This window comes from Giraffa tippelskirchi, chromosome 6, assembly GCF_054371585.1.
Source record: "Giraffa tippelskirchi isolate mGirTip1 chromosome 6, T2T-mGirTip1v1.2.pri, whole genome shotgun sequence".
Classification (NCBI taxonomy): Eukaryota; Metazoa; Chordata; class Mammalia; order Artiodactyla; family Giraffidae; genus Giraffa; species Giraffa tippelskirchi.
The window spans coordinates 67,053,168-67,069,549 of record NC_137280.1 but is presented as its reverse complement, the minus strand read 5'-3'; the positions used below and the strand labels follow the sequence as shown (position 1 = coordinate 67,069,549).

The 16,382-nt window shown below is 41.6% G+C and overlaps 1 protein-coding gene across 1 annotated transcript in view; it reads left to right on the top strand.

Annotated features, from left to right (window-relative positions):
• Nucleotides 1-16,382, top strand: part of ADCY8 (adenylate cyclase 8) — a 225,441-nt gene that overhangs the window by 154,680 nt on the left and 54,379 nt on the right. Inside the window, exon 9 of the mRNA XM_081505325.1 lies at nt 2,029-2,129. Coding sequence (XP_081361451.1) covers nt 2,029-2,129 — 101 coding nt within the window. The remainder of the gene's footprint in view (nt 1-2,028; nt 2,130-16,382) is intronic.

Sequence of the window (16,382 nt, the reverse complement as noted above, 5' to 3'; positions counted from 1 at the left end):
ACTATATGGACCTTTGTCAGCAAAGTGATGTCTCTGCTTTTTAATATGCTGTCTAGTTTTGCCATAGCTTTTCTTCCAAGGAGCAAGAGTCTTTTAATGGCTGTAGTCATTGTCCACAGTGATTTTGGAGCCCAAGAAAATAAATTTTGTCACTGTTTCCATTTTTTCCCATCTATTTGCCATGAAGTGATGGGACCAGATGCCATGATCTTCGTTTTTTGAATGTTGAGTTTTAAGCCAGCCTTTTCAGTCACCTCTTTCACCTTCGTCAAGAGGCTCTTTAGTTCCTCTTTGCTTTCTGCCATTATGGGGGATTATATGCAAGAAAAAATTATTATTGTTGTTTTTAAAATCTCATTATCAAATCTATATAACCAAGTTGGTTTGAAATCAATCAACAAAGAATAATTAGATCTTGTGCAATTGGTTATTAGAAAGAATTCAGACATTTATCATTCTTTGAATTAACTGCTTTCTGGCTAGCTCTTATTTTCAAGCTGGTATGTGTGAGTCTCTATGATGGTGTTTGTCTTAGGCAGTGCTCAAGAAAACTGTCAGTAACATGAATTTTCTATCATTTTACCAAGAGTGGAGATGCCTCATGAATTTTTAAGGACATGTTCACCTCTAGTTATGGAGCAGGTTGTCAGCAAACAGGCAGAGGACTCAACACCAATGAGTAGAAAAAGCATTGCCCTCTGACAGCAATGAATGTGCAGTTCCTGAGCTCCATTGGTGCCTGCACCATGGAGTTCACTAACTGCAACTCCTTTCCACTCTCCAAATCACAGCCATGACTCTGAGCAGTGAGTTCAGTATAAAACCTAGACCACACCAAGGAGTGGGCAAGAGAATAACAATCATGTTACCAGGGGTTGGACTCCCATACCAACAGCAACTTGGACTAATTTTATTATTTCATTGACCCAAGCAAGTCTTCTCTTGGTATTTGGGACACAGAGCATGAGAACTCTATTTACTGGCTTCCTTCATAAAATCGTGGTGAAATTCAAATTGGGGATCAAAGACATTGCAAATAGCTTTCTGTTCCCACCCCTCAAAATGTTGTGTGCTATGTGATCTATGGTGAGTTACTAGACCTCTCTGGCATTAAGACAAAAGGAGGGACTTGGTTGTAGGCTAACCTCAAGATCTTTTTCAGTTTTAAAAAATTTTTTCTTCCTTCTGAAGGCATTGGATTATTCCTCAGTTTAGTGACTCAAAGACAGTTCAGGAAACTAGGCAGGACTAAGACAAGTATATACACGTTCGGTGCTGACCTTCCAGAAGCTTTTAAGGGTGGACAATGAAATTACTGAGTACTCTGGATAATCAAAATAAAGTTAGCACCATTCCCCAGGGCCACCTTGAGCAGACAACAGAAGGGCAATCAAGCATATTGGTCCATCAGTCTTGGTTTCTCTTGTACGAAATGAAAGGACTGCCCTTGCTGGAGATTTTCTTGGCCATTTTCTATTCTAAGACTCCATGAATTTATTTTTCAGTAGTTTTCATGAAAAAGGAAGGCAGAAGGACTCTATGGTCAAAAATTTCCTTGCGTCCCCAAGAGCAAGATCCTTAAATGACTTAACGTTTACTCATGAAGAAAGTCTATGTGAATTTGATTTGCTACATATATGGATGTGTGCTCTTCTGTTTTGTTCAGATGATGTGAGTTCAGAGGAAGGAGGAGAACTGATTTATAAGCTCATGCAAAGTCCCTCTCCCGTTCCTTTTTGCTATAAAGGAAATCATATTCACCCCTGGGCTCTCACTGGAAGACTGGTGGGAGGGATGGAGGTAATGCCCGCAAAGGTTTATTAACATATGGATGCCTCTTAGTGTCAAATATATATATATATATATATATATATATATATATATATATATATATATATATATATAGAAATGCCTTATCTTTTCTTGATGTTTCCCCCTGACTCCAAACACTGGTAAAAACTTAACTCTTCCAAGAGCCCAACTCTGCTGCAATGTAATTCATTCTCCCCTTTTTTTTTTTAATTACAGTATTCTCAAATGAGGGATGAAGTGTTCAAATCAAACTTGGTCTGTGCGTTTATCGTTCTTCTATTTATCACGGCAATACAAAGCTTGCTTCCTTCTTCAAGGTAAATATGAAAGGACTGAGTTATCAGATGAAATGTCTCTGAGAGCTGACGGGCCCTCACCTGGAGCCAGCCACTGACCTTTTCGAGGGATTGGAGTTTGAAATAACAGAATCTCGGATTCATAGCCAAGTATTTGATGATAGCAGGGTCTGTTTGGGTTGTCTCACTCTGCATAACAACCTCATTACTCTCCCAGGGCAAGAGCTTTTTCCTAATCTCAATAAAAACAACAACAAAAATCAACATAGGGTTCCCTCTTATTTGACATGGCACCCATGAATGCAGAAAGTAAGTATAAATCCCTCCATCACCATTAACGGGTCCCTTTGTTACATCTTTATTGTTCATAGATAGAATATCGTAGCTTTCAGGGTCAGCGAAATTGGCACTTTCATAATACTACAATCAAATATATGTGGCCATTCCCTGATCCAAACTCTTTACATATACCAACACATTTAATTCTCATGACAACCCTATGGGGTAGGTATTTTTATTATCCCCACTTAAAAAGGAGAAAACTGAGGCTCAGAGTAGTGAATAGAGTTGCCTAACGTCTCACATTAAAAAATGTTACAGCCTAGATTCAAACCAGATTCCACAACCTGGAGTCTTAACACTCTATTAGACACAGATTTGCATCATACAGGTACAGGTGCAAGAGCCAGCATTTGGATCTAGTTCTAGATTCATTCAATGGCCATGTTTTTTGCTGTCTCCTGTACTGGAAGGTAACACTTGCCTGTTTTTTCAGATAAATTCCCTTCCCCCTAAACTTGCCAAGAATTTCCTCCTGTTGCATGGTTAAAAATAACAACAAATATTAGTTAAATGTCTAATACAGGTAACGCAACTCGCTGGCCCCTCAAGATGGTATCATTTTGCAGGAGGAAGTCTGCATCTTCTAAGACGTATTTTAGTGAGAGAGAGAGGCATTAATAATGGCTTCCAGTTACTGAGCATCTATTATGTGCTAAATCCTTCACACAGATTATCTCAATAAAGCCTCAAAAATAACCAATAAGTGAGGCAGCATTCTAATCCCCATCCATATAGTGACGGAGCTGGATTTGAACAGAGACAGTCTGTGCTTTTAATTACTTAACTACTTTGTGCCAAAGTCAGTGATTCATCCTGCCTAGGGGGTTTAAAGAAAGTTGGCAGAAGGCTTGATGTTTTGAGCTGAGCAGGATGAGGGAAAAAGAGTGGAAGGGTGTTTCCAGTTTAGAAAACTGTGCAGGAAAAAGCCCAGGGATGTGAACGACCTCGTGTCTGTAGCACAGTGAGTAAGTGGAAGACTCTAGAGTAAAGCATTTGTACAAGGATTTGGTGGGGGCTGTGGCTGAATAGGGAGGTAACCGGCAGGAGTTCAATGTCAACATGCTATGTTAAGGAATTTTATAATTGAATCTGGGAGCAAGAAGGAGACCCTGAAGGTTTTTGAGGAAGGTTGTAGCATGATTCTGTGAAAGAAAGATGTTCGACTAAAGGACGTAGCAATGCTTGACCTTTTCCTGATTAGCGGGGATATAAGGAGAAAGAATCAAATCAGTCAGTCCTCAAGGAAATCAACCCTGAATATTCATTGGAATGACTGATACTGAAGCTGAATCAGCTTTGACCACCTGATGGGAAGAGCCAACTCATTGGAAAAGACCCTGATGCTGGTAGAGATTGAAGGCAAAAGGAAAAGGGGCCGGTGGACGATGAGATGGTTAGATGGCATCACTGACTCAATGGATATGAATTTGAGCAAATTCCAGGAGATAGTAGAGGGCAGAGGAGCCTGGTGTGCTGCAGTCCATGGGGTCACAAAAAGTCGGACATGACTTAGTGATTGAACAACAACAAAGGAGAAAGGGGATTCCGGGAAAATGGTGGTACATCTCTGAAATTATACGTTTCTGAATTTCTCAGAAATTCCCACGTACCTGAGCAACTAGATAGCAAAACCAAAAACCTCAAAGACCATATTTGCAACAAACAAAATTAACGTGATAAATCCGTAAATTTCAAAATGGGAATGACAGTCTCCCAAGAGCCCCCAGACTGGTGTGATATCAGTATCTGTGTGGAAGGAATTGGAAAGAAACAAGGAGATATCTGTCAGATCCAGGAAGAAAAGAGTCCCAGTATTGCCAACAGATATTCACTGGCAAGTGCCATGGACCAAACTTCAAAAGCAATTGAAAGTGGGAAGGGGTTTGCCCAATCCAACATCAGGTGAGCATGAAGATTTACAGTTAAGGTTCAAAGAGCTACAACCATCAGATACCGTGAGCCCCTAAAACTGACCAGCCAATTCTCCCTCCCAGGACAGGGCCCTGTGTGAACAGGATCAAAATTACTCACAGTAAGGGCTATAGTAAAGAAGAAAAGGGATGGTCCAAGTGAAAATGGAAAAGGAATCTAGCCATCAAGTTTTGAATGCTATATGAAAACTGCTAAAGGAAGCTCTATGGGGGCTTCCCTGGTGGCTCAATGGTTAAGAATCCACCTTGCAATGCAAGGGACACAGGTTTGATCCCCAGTCCAGGAAGATCCCACATGCAACGGAGCAACTAAACCTGAGCACCACAACTACTGAGCCTATACTCTAGAACTGATGAGCCACAACCACTGAGCCCACATGTTGCAACTACTGAAGCTCATGCACCTAAAGCCTGTGATCCTCTACAAGAGAAGTCACTGCAATGAGAAGCCCATGCGCTGTGACAGAGAATAGACCCAGCTCACTGCAACCAGAGGAAGACCGCGTGTAGCAACAAAGACCCAGCACAGCCAAAATAATCTTTTTTAAAAAAAAAAACAAGAAAACTCTATGGCGTTAAAAAAAAAAAAACAACTGTCCCAACCCATACCTCTTTATAAATTCTCTTTTTTTCTTGTAATAGCTTAGTATGGGATTGCCATCAATACACTTTGTTGCTAATTTTTGTGTAATTAGCAAAATTTGTATAAAACAAAAATTAGAAAAATATGTATTGGTGGCAATCCCATACTAAGCTATTACAAGTAAAAAAAGAGAATCAAAAGTAGATTAGCACTTTGCTCTACAGCAGTAATAAACACAATGTTGTAAATCAGCTATACTTCAATAATAAAGTAAAAATAGATTGATATCCTTATTGGCAATGAAAGCACTCCAAAAGACATGCTTACAACAGATACCAAAATTTTAACCTACCAGCTGAAACCCTTAATGTGATTCAAAGTAGCCTATAACAACCTAAATCGAAATTAGAAAAAAACTTAGAAATTTGGGAAAAGTGCTCAAAAAGGAAATAAAATAAAAGAAAGGTACATTTCAGAAATGAAGACTTACTATGAGGAAACATAAGACACATAAATGCAGCACATAATGCCTTAAGAGAAATAGAAGGTGGAAAAGAAGACTATTTTTAAAATCAAAAAGAGATTTAAAGGATTGGCAGAGCCCTATCCCCCACACCTTATCACCACATCAAGAATCCAGTATATTATTCGAGGACTATGACTGAAAGAACTGCAAGAGCCAGGATGTTTCTGATCAGTGGGATTCTCCAGGCAAGAATACTGGAGTGGGCTGCCATTCCCTTCCTCAGGTGATCTTCCCAATCCAGGGATCAAGCCTGGGTCTCCTGTGCTGCAGGAGAACTCTTTACCGTTTGAGCCACCAGGCAAGCCCAATGAATACTTAGGGGAGCTCAGTTCAAGAGAAGAGACAAACACAAGGAAACAAGAAGAATCTGGAGTCATTGGTACCTATAGACACGGCCCTCAGCATAGCCCACCCCTTAGCCTGATTAATACATTAATGAATCCTCCCAGGGAAGGTCTGTTCTCCTCAGTTTCTATAACCTGATACAATATGACCGGTTTTCAACAGAAAATTACAAGGCATACCAAAAGGAAAGAAGAGACAAAGCAATCATCAGAACCAGACTCAGGTATGACAGAGTCTGTTGAAATTATCAGAAAGAGAACTTGAAATAACTATTGCTACATACCAAGGGTTCAACTGGGAAAAGTAGACATTCAAGAAACGATGGAAGTTCTAAGAAAAAGTCAAAAAGAAACACACTAGAACTCAAAAACACCATAACGGAAATAATGAATATCTTTGAAGGGTTTGTCAAGAAATTCAACAAGGCCGAGGAAAGAATCAGTGAGCTTGAATATAGGACAGCAGAAACTTCCCAAATTGCAATGCAAAGAGAAAAATGAAATGAAAAAAAAAAAAAAGATCAAAACATCCAAGAACTTTGGGACAATTCCAGAAAGTGTAACTTATGCATAATCGGAATACCAGAAAAAGATGAAAAGAGATCTGAGCAGGAAAAATCTTTGAAGTAATAATGGCTGAAGATTTTCTAAAGTTAATGACAGACACCAAATCACAGAACCAGGAACCTCAGGGAACACTAGACAGGATAAGCACAATGAATAAATAACCAAATAAGTAAGTAGCACACTTACGTATGTCATATTCAAATTGCAGAAAACGGAAGACAAAGGAAAAATCTTCATAGAAGGCCGAGGGCTGAGGGTAGGGGAGCTACCACTTACCTACAGAGGAACGGGAAGAAATCCACCATACTTCTGGCCTGAAACCATGCAAGCAAAAAGAGAATGAAGAATGAAATACTGAAAGTGTTGAAAGAAAAAGTCACCCACCTAGAATTCTATATGCTTCAAAAGCAAAAGAGAACTGAAGATTTTATCAGACAAATAAAAAGTGCATTTCTATAGGAATTTCCCTGCAAGAAATATTTTTTAAAGCTTTTTTTAAAAGAAAAAAGAAAAATTGTTCAAACAGAAGGAAAATGATGTGGGTCAGAAATTTGATCTACACAGAGAGAGGAAGAGCATCAGAAAAGAAATAAATGAAGTTAAAAATTTTTTCTTATTCTTAATTGATCTAAAAGATAACTGTTTAAAGTAACAATATTAACGATGTTTAGTGGTTATAAATAGAGATGAGTGAAATGAATGACAGCAGCCTGATAAGGCATGTGAGGAAGGAACTGGGGATGCTTTAAGGGACCAGTGTTACACATGAAGTGCTGCAAAGTAATTTGAAGGTTGTTGCTGGTGGTGTTGTTTAGTCACTAGTCGTGTCCAACTCTGTGACCCCCTGGACTGTAGCCCATGAGGCTCCTCTGTCCATGGGATTTCCCAGGCAAGAATACTGGAGTGTGTTGTCATTCCCTTCTCCAGGTAATCTTCTCAACCCAGGGATCAAACCCGTGTCTCCTGAATTAGCAGGCAGATTCTTTACCACTGAGCCACCAGGGAAGTCCAATTTGAAGGTAAACCATTGTAAACTCTAGAGAAATACTGAAAAAAAAAAAAAAATTAAACAAATAAAATTGGTATACTAAGAAAGGAAACAAAGTGAAATCATATAAAATCAGACAGCATGCAAAGGAAGGGAGGATATTATTTGGAGAGTAAGGAGGAAGAGCATTATTGCATAGGTGAAGCCCAGGAGATGTTTTGAGGGCAGTGACACTATTCACTATGATACTGTAATGGTGTTTGTTTGACACTATGCATTTGTCAAATCCCATAAACTTTACAGCCCAGAGACTGACCTTAATATACAAAACTTTTAAAAAAGTATTTAGGAGTTCAGGGGACCCCATGATGAAATAAGACTATGATAAAAGATTATACCTGTATTAAAAGTATGAAACAACCTTACTGAAGGGGGTGGGGAGAAAAGATGAGGTTTTCTTGAGTAGCTTAGGGGGTTTCCTAAGTAGTTTTGGGGATTCATGGACTCTAGAACTAAGCATAAAAAGAACTGTGCCATAGCACGGTACTTTAGCTATAAAGATGTTTCTCACGGACATATGTGTGAACAACTTGAGGCACAGTTTATGGGCACTCTAAGTTAATGGATGGATGATTGTGGGAGTCAGATTTCTCATTGTTGGTCCAGAAGGTTACAGACAAGGAGAAAAGGCCAGAATGATCCATATGGTAAAGGCTTAGAGTTGGAGACATTAGCATGTATTTGTTAAGCTCACTAGAGTATGTGCCTTTGGGGTGTCTCATGTGGCACTAGTGGTAAAAAAATTCGCTTGCCAATGCAGGAGACTCAAGAGACACGTTCAATCAATCCCTGGGTCGGGAAGATGCCCTGGAATAGGAAATGGCAACCCACTCCAGTATTCTTGCCTGGAAAATTCAATGGACCGAGGAGCCTGGTGGGCTACAGTCCATGGGGCCTCAGAGAGTTGGACCCTACTGAGCGACTAAGCACATAGATGCACTTAGATATAGGATGTCTACATAAACACAGATATGTTTATAGACACAGGTTAGAATGTGTTCTAAGTCGCTTCAGTCATGTCCAACACTTTGCGACCCCATGGACTATAGCTCGCCAGGCTCCTCTGTCCGTGGGATTCTCCAGGAGTGGGTTGCCATTCCCAATGTCCTTGCTCTGTCAGCAGAGAACATCCAGCAGCTATGATGCCTCAGCAGTGATAGCACATCAAGCGATAGGCACAACCCTGATCCTGATTTCTAATATCGATATCCAGTACAAGGAACCAGAGCTCCTTGGAGAGCTGCTGATTCTAAGTCTGGAGTAGTAAATATACAAGATGAGCCTGGAGCATCATTTAGGGCTAGAAAATTAGGAAGTATTAAAACACACAGCAATAGAAATATATCAAAGGGACATAGGAAAAGCTCCCAAGAACCAGAGTTGGAACAACTTGAGCCAGAAAATAAATAAAATAGTATTGGGTTATTACCCAAAGATTGAGGACAGAAGGGGAAGAAGGCATCAGAGGGTGAGATGACTGGATGGCATCACCGATGCAATGGACATGAACTTGGGCAAACTTCAGGAGTTGGTGAGGGACAGAGAGGCCTGGCATGCTGCCATCCATGGGGTTGCAAAGAGTTGGACACAACTGGGTGACTGAACAACAACAGTAATCCAAAATGTAAAATAAATATCTGTGGGTTCATACTGATATAAATAAATGGTTGAATGAATAAAGAAAAGATGAAGAATAAATAAATTTCCCGTGGGGAAAAGTCCAAATAATTTATGTAGATACTGTGTCCTTGATGAGGTGCAATTATACCCTCTACTCCTCAAAGTGTGGCTACGCTGAAAGTGACTTCCTGCCAAGGAGGACAGTGTGGATGGAGGAAAAATAGGGGAGTATACCTCAGCCAGCTGATAATGGTTAAACTCAACAGGGATAAGCCAAGTTGATGAGCTGTGATGAGTTGTTCAGATGCTAAGTTGTGTCCAACTCTTTGCAACCCCAAGGACTACAGCACATCAGGCTCTCCTGTCCTTGACTGACTCTTGGAGTTTACTCAAGTTCTTGTCCATTGAGTCAGTGATGCCTTCTAACCATTCCATCCTCTGTTGCCCCCTTCTCCTTTTGCCTTCAATCTTTCCCAGCACTGGGGTCTTTCCCAATGAATCAGCTCTTCACATCAGGTGGCCAAATGAGAATATACATAAACTCTGTGGTCTTCCTTCCCAAAACCCATCATCTAATCATGAGGAGACATCAGACATACTGCAGTTGACAGGCATTCTATAAAATACTTGACCAGCACTCCTCCAAACAGTCAAGATCATTTAAAACAAAGGAAGTATGAGAAACTTTCATAGCAAGAAGAGCTTAAGGAGACATGACAACCAAAAAGAAGATAGTATCCTGGATTGGAGCTATAAGTATGGGAAGTCCTAGATAGAATATCCAACCCAGTAGGTATAAGCATAATTAGGGGCCAGACTGTGAATTTGAAGTAACATATCACAGTTGTTGTTTTTTTTAATTTTGGAGGTATGTATGATGCTAGAGCTGGGACAGGAAACATGCAGGATAAGGCTGAAACCTCTTGTCCTACTAGAATGCTACAAAGTCATCATGCTTGATAGTCACCTCTTAAGAACTCAGAAGCCACAGTGAAGAAGTTTCTGTTGTCCCAAGATGGAATAATTAAGAGCTGTGATGTGGATAACTGTTAAAACAGTCAATCAAATACCAGCAAATATTTTAAACTTTATGAGTTTATAATGACAATTTTAAGGGTTGATAACCTTTGGTGGATAGTGGGGAATCGATTTGTAATACTTAGACTTCCCTGGTGGCTCAGTGGTAAGGAAACCACCTGCAAGGCAAGAGACCCGGGTTTGATCCTTGGGTCAGAAAGATCCCCTGGAGAAAGGCATGGCAACCCACTCCAGTATTCTTGCCTGGAGAATTCCATGGACGAGGAGCCTAGAGGGCTAGAGTCCATAGGGTCACAAAGTGTAGAACATGACTGAGTAACTAACACACACATACATTGGAAACCACGGAAAAGGAGGAAAGAAACAATTTTTTTTTCTGTCTTTCTTGCATGAACTACAAGATCGGGTGAGTAGAAACTCATAAAATTATTCAAGCTGATACAATTTAAAGAAGTTACAGAATTAAAATACCACCATTTTCCAACTTTCAATGAATTAATCAATCTAGTAGCTGACAACCCAGAAAGGACAAGCAAGTTTATCTCCTGATGGAAGAACACAAGTCTATAGTCTCATCAAAGGGATCAAACCTAAGTCTGGCCAAGCCTGTGAACTGAGTTCTTAATTTGCACGAATCACAGGGGACAGAAGATACTGGATGAATTTACAAAAGTAAAATCCAGAATAAACAACAAGGTCCTACTATATTGCACGGGGAACTATATTCAATACCTGTGATAAACCATAGTGGAAAAGAATATAAAAGAATGTATATATATGCATTCTTCAAAGTGAATCACTTCAAACTGAATCACTTTACTGTATAGCAGAAATTAACACAACATTGTAAATCAACTATACGTCAATAAAATAAATTTTTAAAAATTAAAATCTAGATAGTGAGATCAAAGGCACATTTTGTTGTTGTTTAGTGGCTAAGTTGTGTCTGACTCTTTGCGACCCCGTGGACTGTAGCCCGCCAGGCTCCTCTGTCCATGGGATTTCCCAGGCAAGAATACTGGAGTGGGTTGGCATTTCCTTCTCCAGGGGATCTTCCCAACCCAGATATTGAATCCACATCTGTTGCATTGGCAGGCAGATTCTTTGCCTCTGGGCCACCAGGGAAGTGCCAAAGGCATATACTCTTCAATAAATAAATTATAATAAATTGCAAGGAAAGAGGTAAAGAGAGAACCTGTAGATTTTTTGTGAAAACTTACAAGATACATAAAATTTAGCAAAAAATGGACAAGACAGAACTATAGTGTCTAAAAATGGATGCCAAAACTATAAAGAAATAGAAGTGATTAACAGGAAGTGGGAGAGAGGATCAGAGTGGAACAGGAGACATGGATGCACTTTTGAAATGGCCTGCAAAGCGCTGTTTCGTGAACTGAGTGGCCATTATGAAGGCAGACACTTTGAAATAGCTAATTAAGCTCTACTTGTATAGTTTTCCGTATTTATTATTCATTTTGCAATTTTTAAAAAAATGTTTTAAATGAGGGAGAGAGAGAGGAGGAAGGCCCATGTACCTCTTCCACATGGGGCTGGGGAACCCTTGCCTGTTGTGAGCTAGATATGTTCTAGGTGCTGAGGTTACATCACTGAACAGAAGATACAAAAAAAAAAGACAAAGCAACAGCAATCAAAAAAACCCTTCCCTTCTGAGCCTTATCATCCAGTGGAAGGACATAAAGAAATATAAAATATATGCATATGTCTAGATGTATATGCTATAAATGTAGCTACTTATATGCTGTGTATGTATATACATATGTAGATAGGTGTAGCCTATATATGTAAATTTGCGTGTTCTATGGCAATGATATTATAGTGATAATAGGATCAATAACCTCAGATATGCAGATGACACGACCCTTATGGCAGAAAGTGAAGAGGAACTAAAGACCCTCTTGATGAAACTGAAAGAGGAGAGTGAAAAAGCTGGCTTAAAACTCAACATTCAGAAAATGAAGATTATGGCATCCGATCCCATTGCTTCATAGCAAATAGATGGGGAGACAATGGAAACAGTGTCAGACTTTATTTTCTTGGGCTCCAAAATCACTGCAGATGGTGATTGCAGCCATGAAATTAAAAGATGCTTGCTCCTTGGAAGAAAACCTACGACCAACCTAGACAGCATATTGAAAAGTAGAGACATTACTTTGCCAACAAAGGTCCGTGTAGTCAAAGGTATGGTTTTTCCAATAGTCATGTATAGTTGTGAGAGTTGGACTATAAAGAAAGCTCTGCACCGAAGAATTGATGTTTTTGAACTGCAGTGTTGGAGAGTCCCTTGGATTACAAGGAGATCAAACCAGTCAATCCTAAAGGAAATCAGTCCTGAATATTCAGTGGAAGGGCTGATGCTGAAACTGAAGCTCCAATACTTGACCACCTGACTCGAGAACTGACTCATTGGAAAAGACCCTGATACTGGGAAAGATTAAAGGCAGGAGGAGAAGGGGATGACAGAATGAGATGGTTGGATGACATCACTGACTCAATGGACATGAGTTTGGGTAAACTCCGGGAGTTGGTGATGGACAGGGAGGCCTGGTGTGCTGCAGTCCATGGGGTCGCAGAGTCGGACATGACTGAGCGGCTGAACAATAACAAAAACGGCAATGAATACATCAGGATGGGGTGCCAGGGAATGCCATAGGAGAATGGATCTCCTGACTACCCCAGAGCCATGTGGGGCCTAGGATCATGGGGAAAGGACTGGTCTCAGGGTGGTGAGCTGTGTGTGTTTGTGGGGTCCTGTCAGGTTTACCTAAACTCCCTGTACTCCCCTCCTTTCTCCTGCCAGTGAGGCTGTGGGTGTGGTCACAGCTGTGCTTTTTCTGGACTCCTGGAGCACAGGGCGTTGATGTTCCCCACAGACATCCTGAGAGCACTTCCTGTGTGCCTGTCCATGCTGGACACTGGAGATGCGGTCCCTGGCATCATACAGCTGACAGTCTACTTGGGGGAAAGCCTGTGAGTTGAACAGCTGTAGCGGGGTGTGATGACTCATGGTAGCGCAAGTGTGCGGTGAGGCGGGGGAATCAGGGCAGCTTTCCCAGAGGAGACGCTGACACCTGAACCACCTCCTGAAGGTCTCTCCCCAGTCATGACAGAGGACTGAGACGGAGGCCAAGAGCGGCAGGGAGAGAGCTGGAAATTGGGTGCTTAGGAGGCGAGGGATTTGTAATCGTTGCAGAGTAATGTGACTGGTCAACAGAGAAGACTTTGCTGAAGCTTTTCTTTTAATTTTAGGTTATTTTGAAATTTTATTTATATATTAATGGCTGTGCTGGGTCTTCGTTGCTGCACTTGGCCTTTCTCTAGTTGTGGCGAGAGGCGCTGCTCTTGGTCGCGGTGCTCGGACTTGTTGCTGCGGCTTCTCTTGTTTCTGCGGCTTCTCTTCTTACGGCACAGGGGCTCTAGGGTGCAAGGGCTTGAGTTGTTGTGGGGCATGGGTTTAGTTGCCCTTTGGCATCTGAGATCCTTCCAGACCAGGGATCAAACCGGTGTCCTTGCATTGGAAGGCAGATTCTTAACCGCTGAACCACCAAGGAAGCCCCACGGAAGCATTTTAATCCAACAAGCAACCTGATTGGATTTGTGTTTGGAAGGGATGGATGACGACGGGAGAGGATGAGGTCTGCGGTTGGGAAAACCATTTGGGAGGCAATGGCAAAACTCCAGGTGAAAAATAAGAGGGACCAGACAGTGAGCGAGGAGTGAGCCGGAGAGGATGAACTTGCTCCGTATTTAGGACAGAGAGTTGACAGTTTCCAGGACATACTGTGTGTGGGGGATGAGAGTGAAGGAGGAGCCCAGGCTGGACCTAAGGACCTGCACCTGGGACAGAAGAAGGGGTGGCCGTGCCCCATCTTTCCCAGCTGGCCTGGGCAAGTCCCCTTCCCGGGAGAGGTGACCAAGGAAGGTGAGCCACCTTGATACCCAATTCCTGGGTTCCGGGGGGAGAGATCTAGAACCTCGCCTAGCAGTTGACTGGATGGAGTCTCTGACTCTGGGGTGCAGGCTGAAGCCGGGAACTAAAACACCAGCCAGGGTCTTCCCTGGTGGTCCAGTGGTTGAGATTACACGCTTCCAATGCAGAGGGTGAGTTCGATCCCTAGTCAGGAACTAGGATCCCATATGCCGTGTGGGGTATGGCCAAAAAAAAAAAAACTTTTTAATTAAAAAAAAAAAATGAAATACCAGCCAGCACCCCAACCTCACTTGCTCAGTGAAGAGAAAACACTGACAATGAAGACAATTTCCAAGTTTGAGCTCTGACCAGACAGCCCACGTACGTTGGGAATTGAGTGGCTCGTGGGCCCAGACTGCCCAGGCTTTCTTCATTGTGAGCACTTTTCCTCTCCAACTCACTTTGTTTCTGATTGATTCTCTGAGACTGAACAGATGGTAGGTGCCTTGCAGTTGCCTTTCTTCCGTCATGGACTCTTTAGCAGATGAGCCAATCTTTGCTCATATGACCATAGTGAATTCCCAGGCCCAAAGCAAAAATTAATGGACCCTGGCAAAGAAAGGCAGTGCTTTGCCTGGCTCTTTCCTTTAACTTCCTCATGCCTGCAGCTGTTCCTCTCCCAGAAGGAGAAACTGAGGAAAGACCAGAAGATACCTTTCGTAATTAGAGAACAGTGTATCTAAGTCTGCACACATGGTAATGAGAGAGAGGGAGGGAAGGAGGGGAGAAAGGGAGAGGAAAAAGGTAGAAGGGAAAAGAGAGAGGGAGCAAGCCAGAGAGGGCAAATAGAGAGGAAAGGAAGAGGCACAGGATCTTAATTCTTTCTGTGCATCTTACTGGCTGTATGTATATATTATACTTGATTTCTCCGAAGCCTCAGTTTTCTCATCTATAAAATAACAATGCCAACTTCCCAGGGTTGCTGTAAGAATCAAATGATCCATACCCATTTTGACAGATTCTGACTCCTTTTCCCCTCCTGAGTCACCGTATTCCCACCTAATTAAGAGGCTACAAATACTGACCTCTCGGGGTTGCTACAAGGCTCAGATGTACCTCTGGACTTGTGGGCTCTTTGCCAGTTCTAAAGTGTGGTACCAATGTCATTTTCAGTCTGCATTTCTGTTTTCATGTTGCACCACAAGCCACCATAGGCTTTTTACTCTTTTCCCCAACCCCTGTCTCCCCATCAAACCTACAGCCCGCACCCTGCTTTAATGACAAGACTGCAGAGAGCAAATTAGAACTTAAGGTCTAGAAATGTTTTGGATGGAGCTGTTTGCAAATTTTTGTCATTCATTCTCAGACTCGATTTCAGAAATGAAAGGTTTCCTTGCTTCTTACATGCATCAACAATGCAAAAGCAAATTCAGAATCCCTGTATGCCTGAGTAGCTCTATAATTAGATAAAAATTGCAATTGATGTTATAATGTTTACATGTGCAGAAATAAATGAACGCTGAAGAGCTGCTGCAGAGATTTCCAGAGGAATTTTTTATGTAGCGCCAGTAGCTTGCTTAGAAAGCCTGTCTTGCCATTAATATTCTTCCCAGAAATCTTTAAATCCTTTTTCTGATTTTCACCATGAATAGAGAAAGAAAATGAATGTTTTTTTGAGCTCTTATTATGTGCTAAGCATTACATTGCTTTATTATTTTAACCTCAGAGCCTCCTTTAAGAGGTAGACTTAAAAATCCTGGTTTTGCAGATAATAATAAGTTACTGGAAAAAAAAAATTTAAGTAAGATGCTCAGAAGAATTTGTTACCTTGCCTTAGGTGTGTTATTGGCTATGTTTCAGAGCTACAGGTTCAAACACACAGGGCTTTGATCTTAGCTCTTTGCTCTTTGCTTTTACCTCCTGCCCATCAGGACTTGCTGGGATGACTTGAGCTTCCTTGCTTAAAGGAAGAGATGGTCTAGCCAAAGGGAGGAGATGACCAAGTCTCTTCCCACCTGGAAAGTCAAGGCTCTAGCTTCCTGACCATCCCATCCTCCTTCTGGATCTAGAAGGAGGAGAGGACAAGCATCTGAACTTTGCATAAACACTGACCTTGAGCAGCAACTCTGCCCTCCAGGAAGAACCAGGTCCACTGAACACCCCACATGAACTCTGACCAGTAGGGCTGGTCCTTCCTCCTCTTATAAAGGATGCATCAGGGAGGGCAAGCAGAGGGGCTGAAGTGTGGATAGGCATACAGCCAATGGAGGCTGATGAGAAGAGAAAGTCTTCTCTCCCACAAAAAACAAAAGTCAGTGAGTATTTATTGAGCACTTTCTGTGTACTT